Below are 15,157 nucleotides of genomic sequence, written 5' to 3'. Positions count from 1 at the left end.
GTGGTTAAAGCACCGGGCGCTGATCTATGCTAGGGCGCCCACTGATCCTGCTGCATTTGTGGCAGCAGCAGTAGGAAATTTTAAGAGAAAACATCTAGGCCCCTTGGAATTGGCTGGTGCCTATTTGCTTGTCTCGCTGCATCCCCTTCTGTTTCCCGGCAATATGCTAACTAGCCGAAGCCTAATGATGAAGTGCTGTGATGAAGTTCTTTAAATATTCATGGTAAATAGCCCCAATGGCCTGTGATGGGATGTTACATGGGGTGGGATCTGAGTTACTACAGAAAATTCTTTCCTGGGTATCTGGCTGGTGAATCTTGCCCATATGCTCAGGGTTTAGCTGATCGCCATATTTGGGGTCGGGAAGGAATTTTCCCCCAGGGCACATTGGAAGAGGCCCTGGAGGTTTTTCGCCTTCCTCTATAGCATGGGGCACAGGTCACTTGCTGGAGGATTCTCTGCTCCTTGAAGTCTTTAAACCACGATTTGAGGACTTCAATAGCTCAGACATAGGTGAGAGGTTTTTCGCAGGAGTGGGTGGGTGAGATTCTGTGGCCTGCGTTGTGCAGGAGGTCGGATTAGATGATCATAATGGTCCCTTCTGACCTTAGTATCTATGAATCTATGAATCTATGTTTTAAAGTGCATTTGAAACTGTGATTCCTAACAACTGTAGTGAGGCTCCTCCCGACACCAAAGTTTCCAATGTGCAGGAGTGTTTAATGATCAAGCCAGCTTCTGGTTTCAGCACCTTGGCCAGAGCAATGAGCTATCTACTTCAAATCAGCATGTTTTTAAATAAGGGGAAGGAGGGCTCCAAAGTCACTCAGGAAATGGGGTGGAAGGATGGCCTTTTCTTTAAGCCACATAACTGGCAGTCATGAGGCCTGGGTTGGATTCCCATTTCTGCTGATGAGCCCACTGAGTGACCATGGGCAAGTCATGATCCCTCTGTGCCTCAGTTTCCCTATCATTAAAATGGAGATGATGTACTGACCTATTTTCACACAGGTGTTGTGAATCTAAATTCATTAAAGTTCAGAGATCATTTAGCAATCATCACAGGGAAGGTGCTATACACACAGAAAATATCACTCTTACTAAGTGAATGGTACTAGCCAGTGTGTTTTTCACCTGATGCTCAGTTCAAAAGCGGCTGTTGGAATCTCTGTTGCTCTTATTAAACAGCCCTTTTATTGTCTACAAGTGGGATTTTCAAAGAAGCCTAAATCCCATGGAAATTCATTCCCTATTTAATCTTATACTCTGGTTCTCATGCCCTGGCACAATGCTGATATGTTGGGGTTGCAAACACTGCATTGAAATGTTTATTAATGACATAGTTAAATTATGCACAGCGAACAAACCAGATGAATGACTTGGGGGATGGAGTCTTAGGTGAATCACACCTCATCCTATAAATGATTCCTAAGCTGTTCAAGGCCTATGGCTGGAGGATATGTATCTGGCTGCAGTCCAAGATTTGTCTGAGATATCTGTTTAAAACTCAAATGTGACTTCTAGAAGGCACGAGGGGTTAAAGCTGAGGGCTCAATATGTGTCTTCTTGATGAACAATAAAGAAGTTCACATTCCAGTGAAAAGTGAATCTCTCTTTGGTCCCAGCAGGTGCATGGTTACTGATAAACCAGTGCAGTGCCAGATGAAGGAGTTAATAAGTGACACCGCTCTACTTCTGGTGTCAAATATAATTGACTTACATAAGATTTGCATTTTTGACTCAAGCTTTCTATCTCTCAGCTCCAGCCCCGTAAATGATACCTTAATTCCATTTGTGATCCATCATTTTGTGATCAATGTAAAGACTGAAAATAATGAGGATGTATCTCTCTGCGTAGAATGAGGAATTTTGTCTCCATGGAAATAAATTATCTGGATTAAAAATGAAGTGAAGTCATTTTAGAGAATGTCCTCGAAAATACTGGCTTGAAGGTTGCTAGAGGCTGATGTCCTCTCTTAAGGCAGGTGCAGCATGGGATAGGCAGTACATTGTTCAAATGATGCATCTGAGCACAGCTCTCCAAGGACTATGAGACTAGTTTAGCCACTATGAACCAGTTAATCGTTGGCCTATCTTATCAGACTGCCAGCAAAGGTACCTGTGGGAGTAGCCATAGCTTCGTAAAGTGGATGCTTTCCCTGTGGGAACTGGGCAGAGACCATGCCAATTCACACTGATGCAATGTGGAACCTTTCTCCAGCCTAGATATGTGGCCCAATCTTGCATTCACTGATCACCCAAAATTCATAGTGAAAGGCCTGATTCTGTTTTCACCCAAGGTGATGGCAAAACTCCCGCTTACTTCAGTGGGAGCTGTATCTGGAGGTTGGGTGCTGTAGGTGTGGACCATAAACATGATATCAACGAACACCATATCCTTATGTAGCTGAAGTATATCAGGAGAGTCTTTCAATAATCCCTTCGCCTGGTGGTTTTCTTACACAGAGATCTCTATTTTTATTATAATAATGTCAATGGAAGGTTGCAGAGCTAGATCTTAAATAAGTGTACTTATAATTGTCACAATTCTTGTGGGTGAGAACAATTTTTTGTGCACATATTGTGCAGGAGCACAAATTCACTGACTGTGAGTCAGCACTTACTTGGGCCAGCATGAGGCTTCTGTGCCACTTAAATTGGCCTTAAGTGCATAGTCACTGTTCTGTCACAGGGGTGAATTTTAACCTACAGTATATAAATGATGGTTCATGGGGAACTGGGAGGAGAGAGATTTACAGCACCCAAGGGTTATTTCAGGTTTTATTAGACATAACTTATTGATGCGAATAAAATTGACTCTTACATATCATTAGAACCTCTTTTCAATCACACACATACACACAAATCATAAACATCTAAATATTAAGTGTTAAATTAATTGCCGTTTATATTATCACACATTTCTAAAGACACAGATTGGGTTTAAAATGTGCAGCTGGCATCGGTTACATTCACATAACGAAAAAAACCCGCCTTCGGATAAAAAAATAAAACAAATTTGTTAATACAAGATGGATATTTACAGTGGGTAAAATTCACCCCTACACAAAGGGCCAGCAGCCAGTGCTTCTGGACCAGTTAAGTCTCACTTAACCAAACCCCATTTCAAGGGCTGAACCAGAATTTAAGTGGTATCTGGGCCTGCTGGCCCTTGGCAGTTAGCATTACAGCAAATTTCCCCCGTAGTGTACAGCAGCTAGTGTCCCAATTTCTATTCAGTTTGATAAGAACTGGTCCCTTTAAATTGGGACCAGTAATAGCAGAGGCACAAGGGTAAGTGACTCAAAGCCAGAATCCAGAACTTCCAATTCCTACTCCCTTGCACTAACTGCTTGATTTGCTTTTGAAACTCACAACCTAGTGTGTTAGGGAAAGACTAGCCCCATTTTACAGATGGGGAATGGAGGAATGGGGTAGATTAAATGACTTGCCCAAGGTCACATAGTAAGCATATAGGTCAGCCAGGGACTGAACCCAAATCTCTTGAGTAATCCCAGTCCAGGCCCCTATTTACTAGACCACCATAAACCATCAATTTTATCACAATAGGAACAATGTGTAACCCAAAATCACACTTTAATATTGAACCTGTTCTTGATTAAGTCAATGAGAGCAGGATTGGGCCCTTGGGGAATATATAATTTTTGAAAGGAACAGTAAAAGACAGATGTTCCTTAAGTTTGGCATCATGATTAACTTTCTTACAGTGGAAAAGTAGTAAGCCAACTAAGGAAGAAAGACTTCTTTTTTTAATTAGTGCTCTTGGTGTCATGGTAAATCCAAACTCAACTGCTGATGCAGTTTCTAGAGGAAATGTCATCTGTTTTTGTGTGAGAACTAAATGAATATTGCAAATAAAAATATTTCAGGAATATTATCTTAAATTCTTATCATCATTTTGTGTTTTCTATATGTGAACATTCGTGTCATTAAATATAATTAGCGTAAGTGGTTGCAAAGAGCAAATTTCAAAGTCACATGCTGCAACATTTGCCCAAAGCACACTCTTAAATTTGCACGTGCATGTATTTTCACCAATCATGGAACAGAAGCAATGCCTTGTGACTTAATCTGGCCAGTCCCAGCTACCGAAAGTGACCTCAAACAGTAAATACTTAAAGAACAATCTGTGGGAAACCATAGAGTTAAAACATTGTGCAGAATAAAACTGACAAAACTGCAGGAAAAATTGGATAAACTGGATAAATTATTCATTCTGAATTATTCACTCAGCTCTATAATTTATTTGTTAAATGAGAAGGGTGAAATTCATCCCTGATCAGAGGGCTGGCAAAGGTCTAGGCACCAATTAAGTTTCATTTAAACTCTATTTTGAGGGTTTAGTTGGGACTTAAGTGCTGCATAGACTTCGTGCTAGAACTCTAAAGGGGGTGAATTCCACCCCAATGGTGTATAGTAAATAACAGAGGAAAATAAGGCTTTTGCTCCAAGAAGCATGTGATCTATAAATATCAACGAAAGATATTAAACAGAGAGGATGACTTAATCGCTCATTTTTAATTCATTAGGGTTAAAAATCAATTTTAGGATTAAAAAGCTCTTGGTTTTTTAATGTTGTAAAAGGCACTCAATTCTACAGCACTAAAAGTCATGCAATAGAATTGCACTCTGTACTCACATTGTGTAGTTGCTTTGAAATATATAAGAAATGTTCAGCTAGCTTGAGGATTAATCCTATGGTCACATTGTCTAATTATTTTGAGCATGGTATTCAGCATACACACACACAAAAACATTTCATGTTAAGAAAAGGGAATTAAGCAATGAATTGTCTACACTCTGTACAACAGTAACCTTAACTGTACAAAACATCACCCTATCTGTACTTTTCTTCAACATCATCCTATACAGTTTGGGCTAGAGCTGGCTAATGGTTTGCTTATAAAAAAAAAAAGAAAAGAAAAGAAAGGAGGACTTATTTTTACCAGGAACAACTTTTCTGCTTTTATTTAAAATATACCTAAGCAGCAAATTACATTGCTACGGAACAACAGTAGCCTGGATCCTGCTCTTGCTGAAGCTGGCAAAACCTCCAGTGGCTTCAATGGAAACAGCATCAAACTCCTGGGGTTTAATTTGTGTGAATTATTGCACTGGGTTAAACATTAATTAATTTATGTTCCCTCCAATGCAAGCATTTAAACTGTTGATTCTATGCACGGAAAGCCTGCCTTATTATTTTAAAATAAGTTACGAACAAATAGAGATTTGCTTGTTGATTTAAATACCATGGGAGGAATTAGTTTAGCTCCTGAATCAAAAGCTAAAATACTGAGATTCTAAGGCACAAGCGAATATTTTGAATAGAAAATGGATTTTAATCCTCATCAAAATAAAGTTGTATCTAAATTTTATATTAAAATAAGCAACTGGAGGACCTTTACTCACACAAGGACAACAGTTGAACTGAGGTCAATAGGACAAATAATGAGAGCCAGGATTGCCAGACTGGTCCCTTGGTTTTCAATGCTACCAATATTTAAGTATCAAAAAGTCAAAGGGGGGTAAATTAGCAAATAAGGGTCACATAAAATGTGTGGTTGGTAAGTTGACTTCCTGTACGTTGACTTCATTTTGTTGTTAGTTTAATAAAAGCATGGTGCAGTTGACTAGCACACTGAACCCAAGGGTTTGAATGCGCTTTCAAGAAAGTGATGTATTTAGCCTCACAACCCTGGGAGATATGTGAGTGGTAGAACCTCGAATGGGACGTGGTTTGCGATCAACTGCTTTAATCACTCAATGATACTACCCCTTAACTGAGGGATACATTCCGCAGAGCAAGTGTACTAGAAAAGCCCAATTCTGTCATTACCAACAGCAATTTCTGTAAACCAACATTCTGGCCAGTGTTGCTCTTGTGTAAAGTTGGATCCCCGCACACCCTCAAAGGAAACCAGAACAGAACGGTCTACATGGCATTTTCTGGAATGGAAAGCAACTGCCAGACTTCGCAAGCGTGGCTTTTACTGTCCACAGTAGCCCTGTGAAAGCCGCAGAAACTGAGTGTGATAAGGGCTGCTCTCATGAATAAGAGTTTCCCCTAGCCCATAGCACAATATTGAAGACAATCCAAGGAATGTCCCTGGAAGTGACTCAGTACCAGACAGCACGTGAACCAGTGGTGGGGCCAAGACAATATTGTGAGTGGAAGAGAATGTATCTTTCGTGGTGGCTAGTAAGGCACCAAATATATTTTTTTCCACACTATATAAAACTTCTCCTGCCAATATATTGGGCCGGACCCTCCGTTGGTGACGTCAGTGGAGTTACACCAATTGACAGCTGCTGAGGGCTTGACTCATCGTCTGTATTTCCAGAGATAGCACTAACGCATGTCCAGCTACAGCTGTCTCACCAGGGAAATAGCTTTGAAAAGCATCATGCGGTAAATGTGCTGGCTGCTTGGTTAGCGCAGAAAACCCATTAGAGTTGACGTGTTGCTTGTCACTTACAAGGCAACCTGCAGGCAATAGGAGCAAATCCTGCTCATTTTGAGGACGCCTCAAAGAACGACAGCCGTAAGTGACTGTATGTAAACCAACCAAGCATTACATTAAAGGACAACAGATCAGCAATTGCTTTCCTCCTATGCAATTTATGCAGCCACTGCGGGCTCCACTCTCCAGAACATCACTGATCTAACAGCCAGAGAACCAGCCTTCATTCTCTGGCTGTGGTCCCCTAGGATGCCAGCACAAAAGGGCTGTGGCAGAGATGCTACTCCTTAACTGTCTCCCAAAAACCTTGCTCCAGCTCCTGGCTTCCCAGTCCAGGTAGGGGTGGTCACCAGAGTGTCAGAAACAGGAATGGTTGGGTACATTTCAGCCAGGAAGGTACAAGATGGCAGAAGCTGGCTGGTGGCGGAGGGTGAATAAGTGAATAAGTGGTGGTAGATGGTCTCACAGATGTGGAGAGAGCTGAACTGAATGGGGGGCTAGTTTTACATCTGGCCCTGCGCGGATACATTTCCAAAGGCAATCTGGAGCCATTCCTGCAAGAATTAGGAGTGTGCGGAGGTGAATGGGTGGATGATATAATGTACCATTTCAGAGGGCATGAGATAACAGCCTGTAGGGGATGTTGCTTCTGTTCTCAGCATCAATCTTAAGTGCAAGAAAGGTTTCTGCAGTTGTAAGTGTTTGTAAACATGTCACTGATGGCAGTGCTCAGAAGTGGGGGCAAGGGGGAGTCACTCGGATTGCTTGGGGACCCAGGTGAATTTCCAGCCTCCGTCCTCCTCTCGGCGCACGAAGACCTGTCCCTGGTGGAAGGTGTGTGTTTTGACGTTGCGGTGGGGGCTCAGGGAGGTTGTAAAGGCCACATCGGTTTTGTTTGGTGACACGTCATTGGCGAAGTAAGGCAATCCGTAAGGTGGGAAAGGGGCATCGCTGGGCAGGGTCAAGGAAGCATATGGTGCTGAAGAAAGTGGCTGGATGTAGGGTAAATCCTGCTTCCCAGGGCTGGCAGTGCTGGTTATAGGAGTCATCTGATCACAGCCATAAGCAGCTATTGGGTCCTCATCATTACAGTAGTCCATTGCCTCTCCATGGCTCTGGCAGCATGAGCTTTTTCCAAGCTCAGAGGACAGGGCACTGTAGTTAGCTGATAAAGACTCATCGATAGTGTTGATATCTTTTAGTCCCAGGGTTTGCAGTACCCAGGTATCCACGGGCGGAGTAGCTTGTTCTTCGCAGGCAGTAAAATCACTGAGTAGGTTCCTCCTGGCTTTTGAGGGGTTAGGAGTCTCTCGAGGGGCCAGGTAACTGTCCTCTTTAAATTTCCTCTTGCCACTTTTGAGAATAGTGTGTTTCTTCTGGCCACTGTGCAGCAGTAGTTTCTATACAAGAGAACAGGGAAGAGCATGCAGATTAAAAGCTGATCCTCCAGAGCCCCAGAAGCAACATGTTTCTGGCCACAGACTTTATCTGAACAGGTGCCTAACATCGTTCTTATAAAGCACACAGTTTACCCGGAGCTCATTTTCAGTTAGCAAACGCGGATGGCACTAATTATTTTGTGCTGTACAGTCTCTGGAAACAGCCCAAACTCCTACGAGATAAGAATACGACAGTGTCAACATAGCCGGAGCTTTGTTTGCTTTTTCTCTCAGTAAGCCATGAAATGAAAGCTCCTGCACTATATAGCCGTCCTCAACACTGACGCTGCCAGCAGGATCTGATCTGGCCCCGGGGGCTCAGTCACCTCCCATGATATGCTGATTCCAGAGATCCAGGGCTGGGTGGGAGGGGAACATGCATATGCCTCCCATGGTTCCCAGTGAGTAGGAGGTGGGCTGGGGAGCACAGAGCGAGCCTCGGCGCAGATAGCCCTGGGATCCACTGTGTGTGGGGGCAAGTGGGGAGGGGGATGGGTTGAAGGGGCAAGCCCTCACACCCTTAGGGCAATTCAGGTGAGGAGAGCATCTCAGAGACTCCCTCTGCACTTATCCTTTTGACATCCTCTGTCAAGGATCTCAGTTTTCACTCATGCCACATGCCCTGTGGTACCACTTACTTTGCCTGAGTAAGGAGTGAGCCCATCCTTAGCGACAGTGCTCAGCCCCTCCATAACACCGTCAATCTCAGCATCCCAAAGAGCCTGACAAATATTTATTAACCCCCCGATGGCCCCAGGGTGGCCGCTAAGCTATTAGCATTCTCATTCTGCAACTGGTGGGGCCGAGGCACCAAAGGCTAAGTGACTTGCCCAAGGACAAGGGCAAGTCAGCAGCAGAGCTGAGAACAGAATGCCCCCCGTTACCCAATCCCAGGTTTGTGCTTCTGCTCTCTGAACAGCTGCTTTATTGACTCCGAAGCTGATAAATGCTAAATGCCTTACTTTTTGGTATCCTTTCAGTGTAATGAGTTCTGGTCATCGGTTTGAGGGGATTAGGGTTAGTCCATTGCTTCTTATAAACCTCTCTCTCAAAGCATCATCAACCAAATCAGCTATAAATGCTAAAGATCAGGGCTGTCACATGGCTTAACCCTGTCTACATAGGCAAGGCCGACCACGACGACACACACTATCGGTTAGTGCATGGTCACCAATCTGGTGAGCGTTAGAGGGGCCTTTCCTCTTGCACGCTACCTCCCCACAATGTGGCCTTTTACACCTGTTTATTTGCATTTGCATTTTAGGCATTTCACCTACATGCTTCATTCTCTTCTCTCTCACAGACACACTTTTTCATGGCAGGTTTGAACACGGTACCTTTGCCTTGTCTTCCAAACACTGAACCACGGCAGAATTCAGGTATTGTCGGAGGTTGTTATTTTCTTCATGTAACCTGGCAAGTTCCTCTTCCTTCTGTAGCAAGGTGTCTTGAAGCTGTGAAATACAGATATCGATGAATAGACATTTCTTAGCTCTCTTGACTCTGTAACCTGATAAATTCCCTGCTCTATGGCCTGGCGGGATGTGATGATTTTGGTGTTTGCTTTGTGAATTCAATCCTCAAGAACCCCTTGTCCCTGTAAAGATAAGTGGCATGACTGTTCACGTCTCAAATTTGACTTCTCCTATTCTTTAGCAAATGTTTGAAGAGATTATTTTGAAAAATTGTAACCGCAGAGGAATAATAGAGGTCTGCAGGGAAATGAACTGCAAACAGCCCTTTAAATACACAGAGATTTTCTCACTCACAATGCTGTCAGTTTTCTTCCTTCTACGTTTCAAAGAGCACTTAAGCTTCCCTCTGGATCCCTAGCTCACTAACCTAGACGTGGCTAGAGAGAAAAGGAGGGGCGAGAGAGCAGATTATAAACTAGACATGGGTGCAGGCTGAAAAATTTAAATCCAGGTGTCATTATTTAAATTAGAGGATTGAGCTGTATATAAATCCATGGCACGCTCACATCTTGAATACTGCGTGCAGATATGGTCACCCATCTCAAAAAAGATCTATTGGAATTGGAAAAGGTTCAGAAAAGGGCAACAAAAATGATTAGGGGTATGGAACAGCTTCTGTATAAGGAGAGATTAATAAAATTGGGATTTTTCAGATAGGATATGGGGGGGATATGATAGAGGTCTATAAAATCGTGACTGGTGTGGAGAAAGTAAGTAAGGAAGTGTTCTTTACTCCTTCTCATAACACAAGAACTAGGGGTCACCAAATTAAAAGGCAGCAGGTTTAAAACAAATAAAAGGGAGTATTTCTTTACACAACCTGTGGAACTCCTTGCCAGAGGATGTTGTGAAGGCCAAGACTATAACAGGGTTAAAAAAAGAACTAGATAAGTTCATGGAGGATAGGTCCATCAATGGCTATTAGCCAGGATGGACAGAGATGGTGTCCTTAGCCTGTTTGCCAGAAGTTGGGAATGAGCAACAGGGATATGGATCACTTGATGATTACCTGTTCTGTTCATTCTCTCTGGGGCACCTGGCATTGGCCACTGTCGGAAGACAGGATATTGGGAAAGATCATAGAATCTTAGAGTTGGAAGAGACTTCAGGAGGTCATCTAGTCCAATCCCCTGCTCAAAGCAGGACCAACACTAACTAAATCATCCCAGCCAGGGCTTTGTCAAGCCTGATCTTAAAAACTTCTAAGGAAGGAGATTCCACCACCTCCTAGGGAACCTGTTCCAGTGCTTCACCATCCTCCTAGTGAAACAGTGAATCCTACTGTCCAACCTAGACCTCCCCTGCTGCAACTTGAGACCATTGCTCCTTGTTCTGTCATCTGCCACCACTGAGAACAGCCGAGCTCCATCCTCTTTGGAACCCCACTTCAGGTAGTTGAAGGCTGCTATCAAAACCCCCCTCACTCTTCTCTTCTGCAGACTAAATAACCCCAGTTCCCTCAGCCTCTCTTCGTAAGACATGTGCCCCAGCCCACTGATCAGGATGGTCCTTTGGTCTGATCCCGTGTGGCTGTTCTTATGTTCTTCACTGCTGCCCACGATGCAACAGTTCACACTGCTAATTTTAGTGTGCTAGGCCAAGGAGAGCTGGCATGAATCTGTCTCCCCAGGCTGGAGGCTCGCTCCCTGCTGCAAAACAGGCATACCCTACAAGTCTCAAATGAAGTTAGAGCCCCACTGTGCCATGTCCAGCACATATATACAGTGGCAGACATCTCTCCCCAAAAGAGATTATGTTCTAAATAGACAAGACAGATAATGGGCAAGAAAAGGAAGTTTTTGGCTATTTGGACCTAGGGTGAAATCCTGGCTGCATTGAAGTCAATGGCCAAACTTCCATTGACTTCAGTGGGGCCAAGATGTCACCCCAAGTGTTTTGGTTCAGGGTCACTCTGTTGTGATCTAAATATTGAGCTAGGTACAAGCAGCTACAATGGGAACCGCTTAGCTTGGAGAGTTCACTGGCTCTCCTGCTGCTAATTAGCACTCATGGAAAAGGGAAAAGAGCTCTAGAGAGGACATCTAATCTTGGTGCTTGAGCCTACGAAGACTCATGCATGTGACTAACTTTGCTCAAGTGGGTCCCCCCACTGCAGTCAACAGAACTAGTCAGGTGAGCAACCTTACGCGCGAGTCTAAGTCTTTGCAGCCTCAGACCCTAAAGCAGTTCCCAGTGATGCCTCTGCTTTTTTGGTGGAAGCCAGCAATCTGATCAGGTATGAAGCTGCTGGACTTGTGACATGGGCAGACAGCAACGCTGCTGCTAATTGAAGTAATTCTAGTTTCACAAATCAACATAAGGAAGGAGAAAAAATAAAAGATTTCAGGCTGCCAATGTTTTCCATACTCACTGCACAGAGAAACAGATTTATGAACACAATCTACTGACCCAGAGCTTTAGCCAACTGTAAAATGAAATTCTAGGGATGCTGGGTGGAAGAACATTTTAAAGCTGTAAATCAAGGTTCCATTCTCCAGTGTGTGAGTTGTTTGATATGTTACCTGTTTGTTTCTGTAGAGCTGGGAGGACAGCTGATCTCCTTGCCACGTGTCATCTGGAATAGTAAAACCCAAGCCACAGAACTGGTCTGGACAAAAACAGACATCAAAGTGATTAAACCGAAAACCACATTTTCCAAACCAAGCGTAAAATTACAATCATGTTTATTTTAATCCCTCTTGTTTACTTCATTTGAATCAAGGAAAAATTGTACCGCTTGATAAGCAGCAAAGAGTGGTCCTTTAAAAACGGATAATAAATTAGTAAATCATCCGAGTTTGTTATAAGACACCTTTGGCATCTGGCGGGTATTTTTCCTTGTGCTCTTTATTCTTTGTTTAAAATTCTTCTTCTTTACAAGAGGAACCAAAGCTTGGGAAAGTTATTTGTGAGGCAACCTAGGCCAGTGGCCAGGGCATTGTACTAGGACTCAGGACGCCTGGGTTCCATTCTGGGCTCTGCTGTGACCTGGGCAAGTCACTTCACTCTCTATCTCAGTTTCCCCCCATCTTCAAAAGGGGCTATGAGATCTATGGATACAAAGTGCTGGGTACAAGAGGTGAGTTCCCAACACCATTTCAGATCATGGGTAATCATGGAAGCTAGAGATGAAACGAGCTAACCTTCCTGCCACGGAGGGGACTGCAGGGCCTCGAACCAGGACCTCTCTGATTGAAAGCCTGATGCGCTACCGACTGAACTTTCTATTCTACACAGGGTCATGCGGCAGCCCAACACTGTAGGCTCTGAGAGCTTTCCAGTGGTGTGGACAGTAGGCAACATGACTATCATAACCTCACCTGGGGTTTGTTCTTTATCTCACCCCCTCCCCAGGGGAAAACTGCAGTGCAGTACCCAAGCCTGTCTGCAGGAAGCATGGTCATATAATCCCTCCTTTGTTGTACAACTCTGCTCAAATCAAAACTATGGCCCAGAGTGTATAATTATTATAATGATTAGTAGTATTGGGTTTTATTATGGTAGCATCCATGGGCCTCAGATGAGATCAGGGTCACAGTGTGCTAGGTGCTGTATAAAAACAGAGTGAGAGACAGTCTCTGCCTCACAGAGCTTGCAGCTTAACTAACCCAGACAGACAAAGGGTGGGGGAAAGGAAGGATTGCAATCCCCATTTTACAGATGCATAAACGGAGGCACAGATGCCCAAATCCTCAAAGCTCTTAGGTGCCTAATTCCCATTATTCCCATGGGAGTTAGGCACTGAACTGCCTTTGAGGATGTGGGTCCCAGAGACTCAGTGATGTGCCCCAGGCCATACAGGGAGTCTCTGGCAGACCTGGGAACTGAAATCTCCCGAGTCCCCCTCCAGTGCCGTCACCTGGGGGGATCCTGTCTCTCCGGAAAAGACAAACAGAAGCTGGTTCTGCGCGGAGACCTTGAGAACATCCCCCGGGAGCTGCCTGCGAAGTAGCCGTGAGGGCCCGTGTCCCCGCCGGCTCCGCCCGCAGAGTCAGCCCCGCTAGCCACCCCGCGGGGCTGCAGCTCCCCAGCAAAAGCCGGACCGGCTCTTCCCCGCTGCGCCAGGGGAAGCTGCCGTGTAGACAGGGCGCTGGAGTCGCCCCCCGCGCGCTGGGAGGGGGCAGCCCGCGGAAGGGGATCGGCCGGGCCCCAGGGCGGCCCATGTGAGCGCTGCCCCGACGCTGCAAAGCGACTGGGCTCCGGGGACGAGCTCGGAGGAGAGCACGGAGGAGCGGCTCAGCGCCCCCTCTCCAGGGTGCTCCTGAGCCAAAGCCCCCAGCTCTGGGCCGCGGAGCCGGGAGCGCTACGCACGGGCCGGGGCACGGTCTCCAGCTCGCACTTCATGTCCCCTCCCTCCAGGCGCACGATCCAGGGAGCGCTCAGAGGTGGGGACCTGCCCTTCCTTCCCCAGCAGCGCAGAAGCGAAAGCGTTATCCGCTCCGCTCCGGCTGGCGCATTCGTTCACCCCGGCATCTTCGGCTGCAAGCCCCCGGCGGCCAAGGAGCAGCAGAACCTACCCGGGGCCTGTCCTTCTTGTTGGTTCTCGCTGGTGTCGTCCAGGAGACCAGAAGCCCAGAAAGAAACCCAGGTCTCCTTGGAAACATCAACACTGGCTGCTGACGTTGAGTCGGAATAGGGGCAATCGTGGCCCGGGCCCCCTACAAAGTACGGATCTTGGCAAGAGAGAATGGTGCTCTGTGAAGTGAACACAAGGGCGCGGGGAGGGGGAAAGGCAGAGACAGGAGAAATTAGAGGCGTGTGTAAAACCAAGTGCTGAGCAGCCCGCTGTCTGGGCTGGGGCTCGATCCCCCGTCCCACTGGGGTCATCCCCGGCAGTCAAACCGAGTTTTAAACCAGGAGGGAGGCCAGAGGCTCAGCCACGCGCTGGCTTCTCAAAGGCAGGAGACCTTTCCCAGGTGGAGGAAGGGTTTTCCGGGTCCCACTGCCGGGGGTTTCCGATTAAACAGTGTCGCAGCCACCAGGCCCCGATAGGAGAGAGGTGCTTAGAGGTGGCAAAACCATGAGCTGCGAGCATCTTTAGTCAGCGCCTCAAACCTGCCCCGGCTTTCCCCCAGCTCTCTGCTGTGCTCCTGAGCTCGGTCAAACCTCCGTCCCACCTCTCCGCCCAACCCACAGCTCCCCAGACACTGCAGCGACGGCGGCTGGCCGTGCCCTGGGGTGTCTCCCTCTGCTCTCTCCTCCCACCCGAGCCGCTGATCCTCCGGGGTGATTCTCCCCCAGATATCCCAGGCTCAAAGGGGCCCGGGCTCTGACACTTGGGAAGACCCACGCTGCAGCCAACGGCGAAGGTTCGCCCACAGCCGCCAGGCAGCCTGCTGCGGATGCAGAGGGAGTGCGACCCAGCCGTGTAGCCCAAACCACCGTCACTAGATGCTGCGATCCTACTAGCCTGCTAGCCTACATGTATATTCCCATCCACAGCTTCGCCTCCAGTTCGCCGAGTGATTCCCTGTCTGCCCATCGATCCCTTCCTCCAGCATATTAACACGCAGGGTCACCTCTGAAGGAGAGACAGAAATCAGAGCGAATGCACTCCCTCCTGGGCTTTAAACAGCCTTAGGCTGCTACCTCGAAGTCCCTCGCGGTGAGTCACCACCTCCTCAGTTCTAGCACACACCAGCTCCAGCCTCAAGGCGCCAAGCAAAGGTATGTGAGAGAGCGACACTCATTCGCTTCAATTCGCTTGGAAACACTAGTTTGTTTAAAAGGAACAAGCGATCCAGACCTATCTTGAGAGTCA

At 46.2% G+C, this 15,157-nt stretch overlaps 1 protein-coding gene across 1 annotated transcript; it reads right to left on the bottom strand.

The window, feature by feature from the left end:
* Window positions 1-6,554: 6,554 nt before the first annotated feature.
* On the bottom strand, window positions 6,555-14,941 carry GMNC (geminin coiled-coil domain containing). The gene is made up of 5 exons (XM_077826447.1): window positions 14,819-14,941; window positions 13,914-14,091; window positions 11,919-12,004; window positions 9,259-9,375; window positions 6,555-7,882 (listed from the first exon to the last, which is right to left on the bottom strand). The coding sequence occupies exons 1-5, from the start codon at window positions 14,876-14,878 to the stop codon at window positions 7,235-7,237; spliced, it is 1,089 nt and encodes a 362-aa protein (XP_077682573.1). The 5' UTR covers window positions 14,879-14,941; the 3' UTR covers window positions 6,555-7,234.
* Window positions 14,942-15,157: the final 216 nt, after the last annotated feature.

The sequence above is a fragment of the Eretmochelys imbricata genome, chromosome 9 (genome assembly GCF_965152235.1).
Source record: "Eretmochelys imbricata isolate rEreImb1 chromosome 9, rEreImb1.hap1, whole genome shotgun sequence".
Taxonomy (NCBI): Eukaryota; Metazoa; Chordata; order Testudines; family Cheloniidae; genus Eretmochelys; species Eretmochelys imbricata.
The sequence above is the reverse complement of the archived record's forward strand: the minus strand, read 5'-3'. Positions and strand labels throughout refer to the sequence as shown.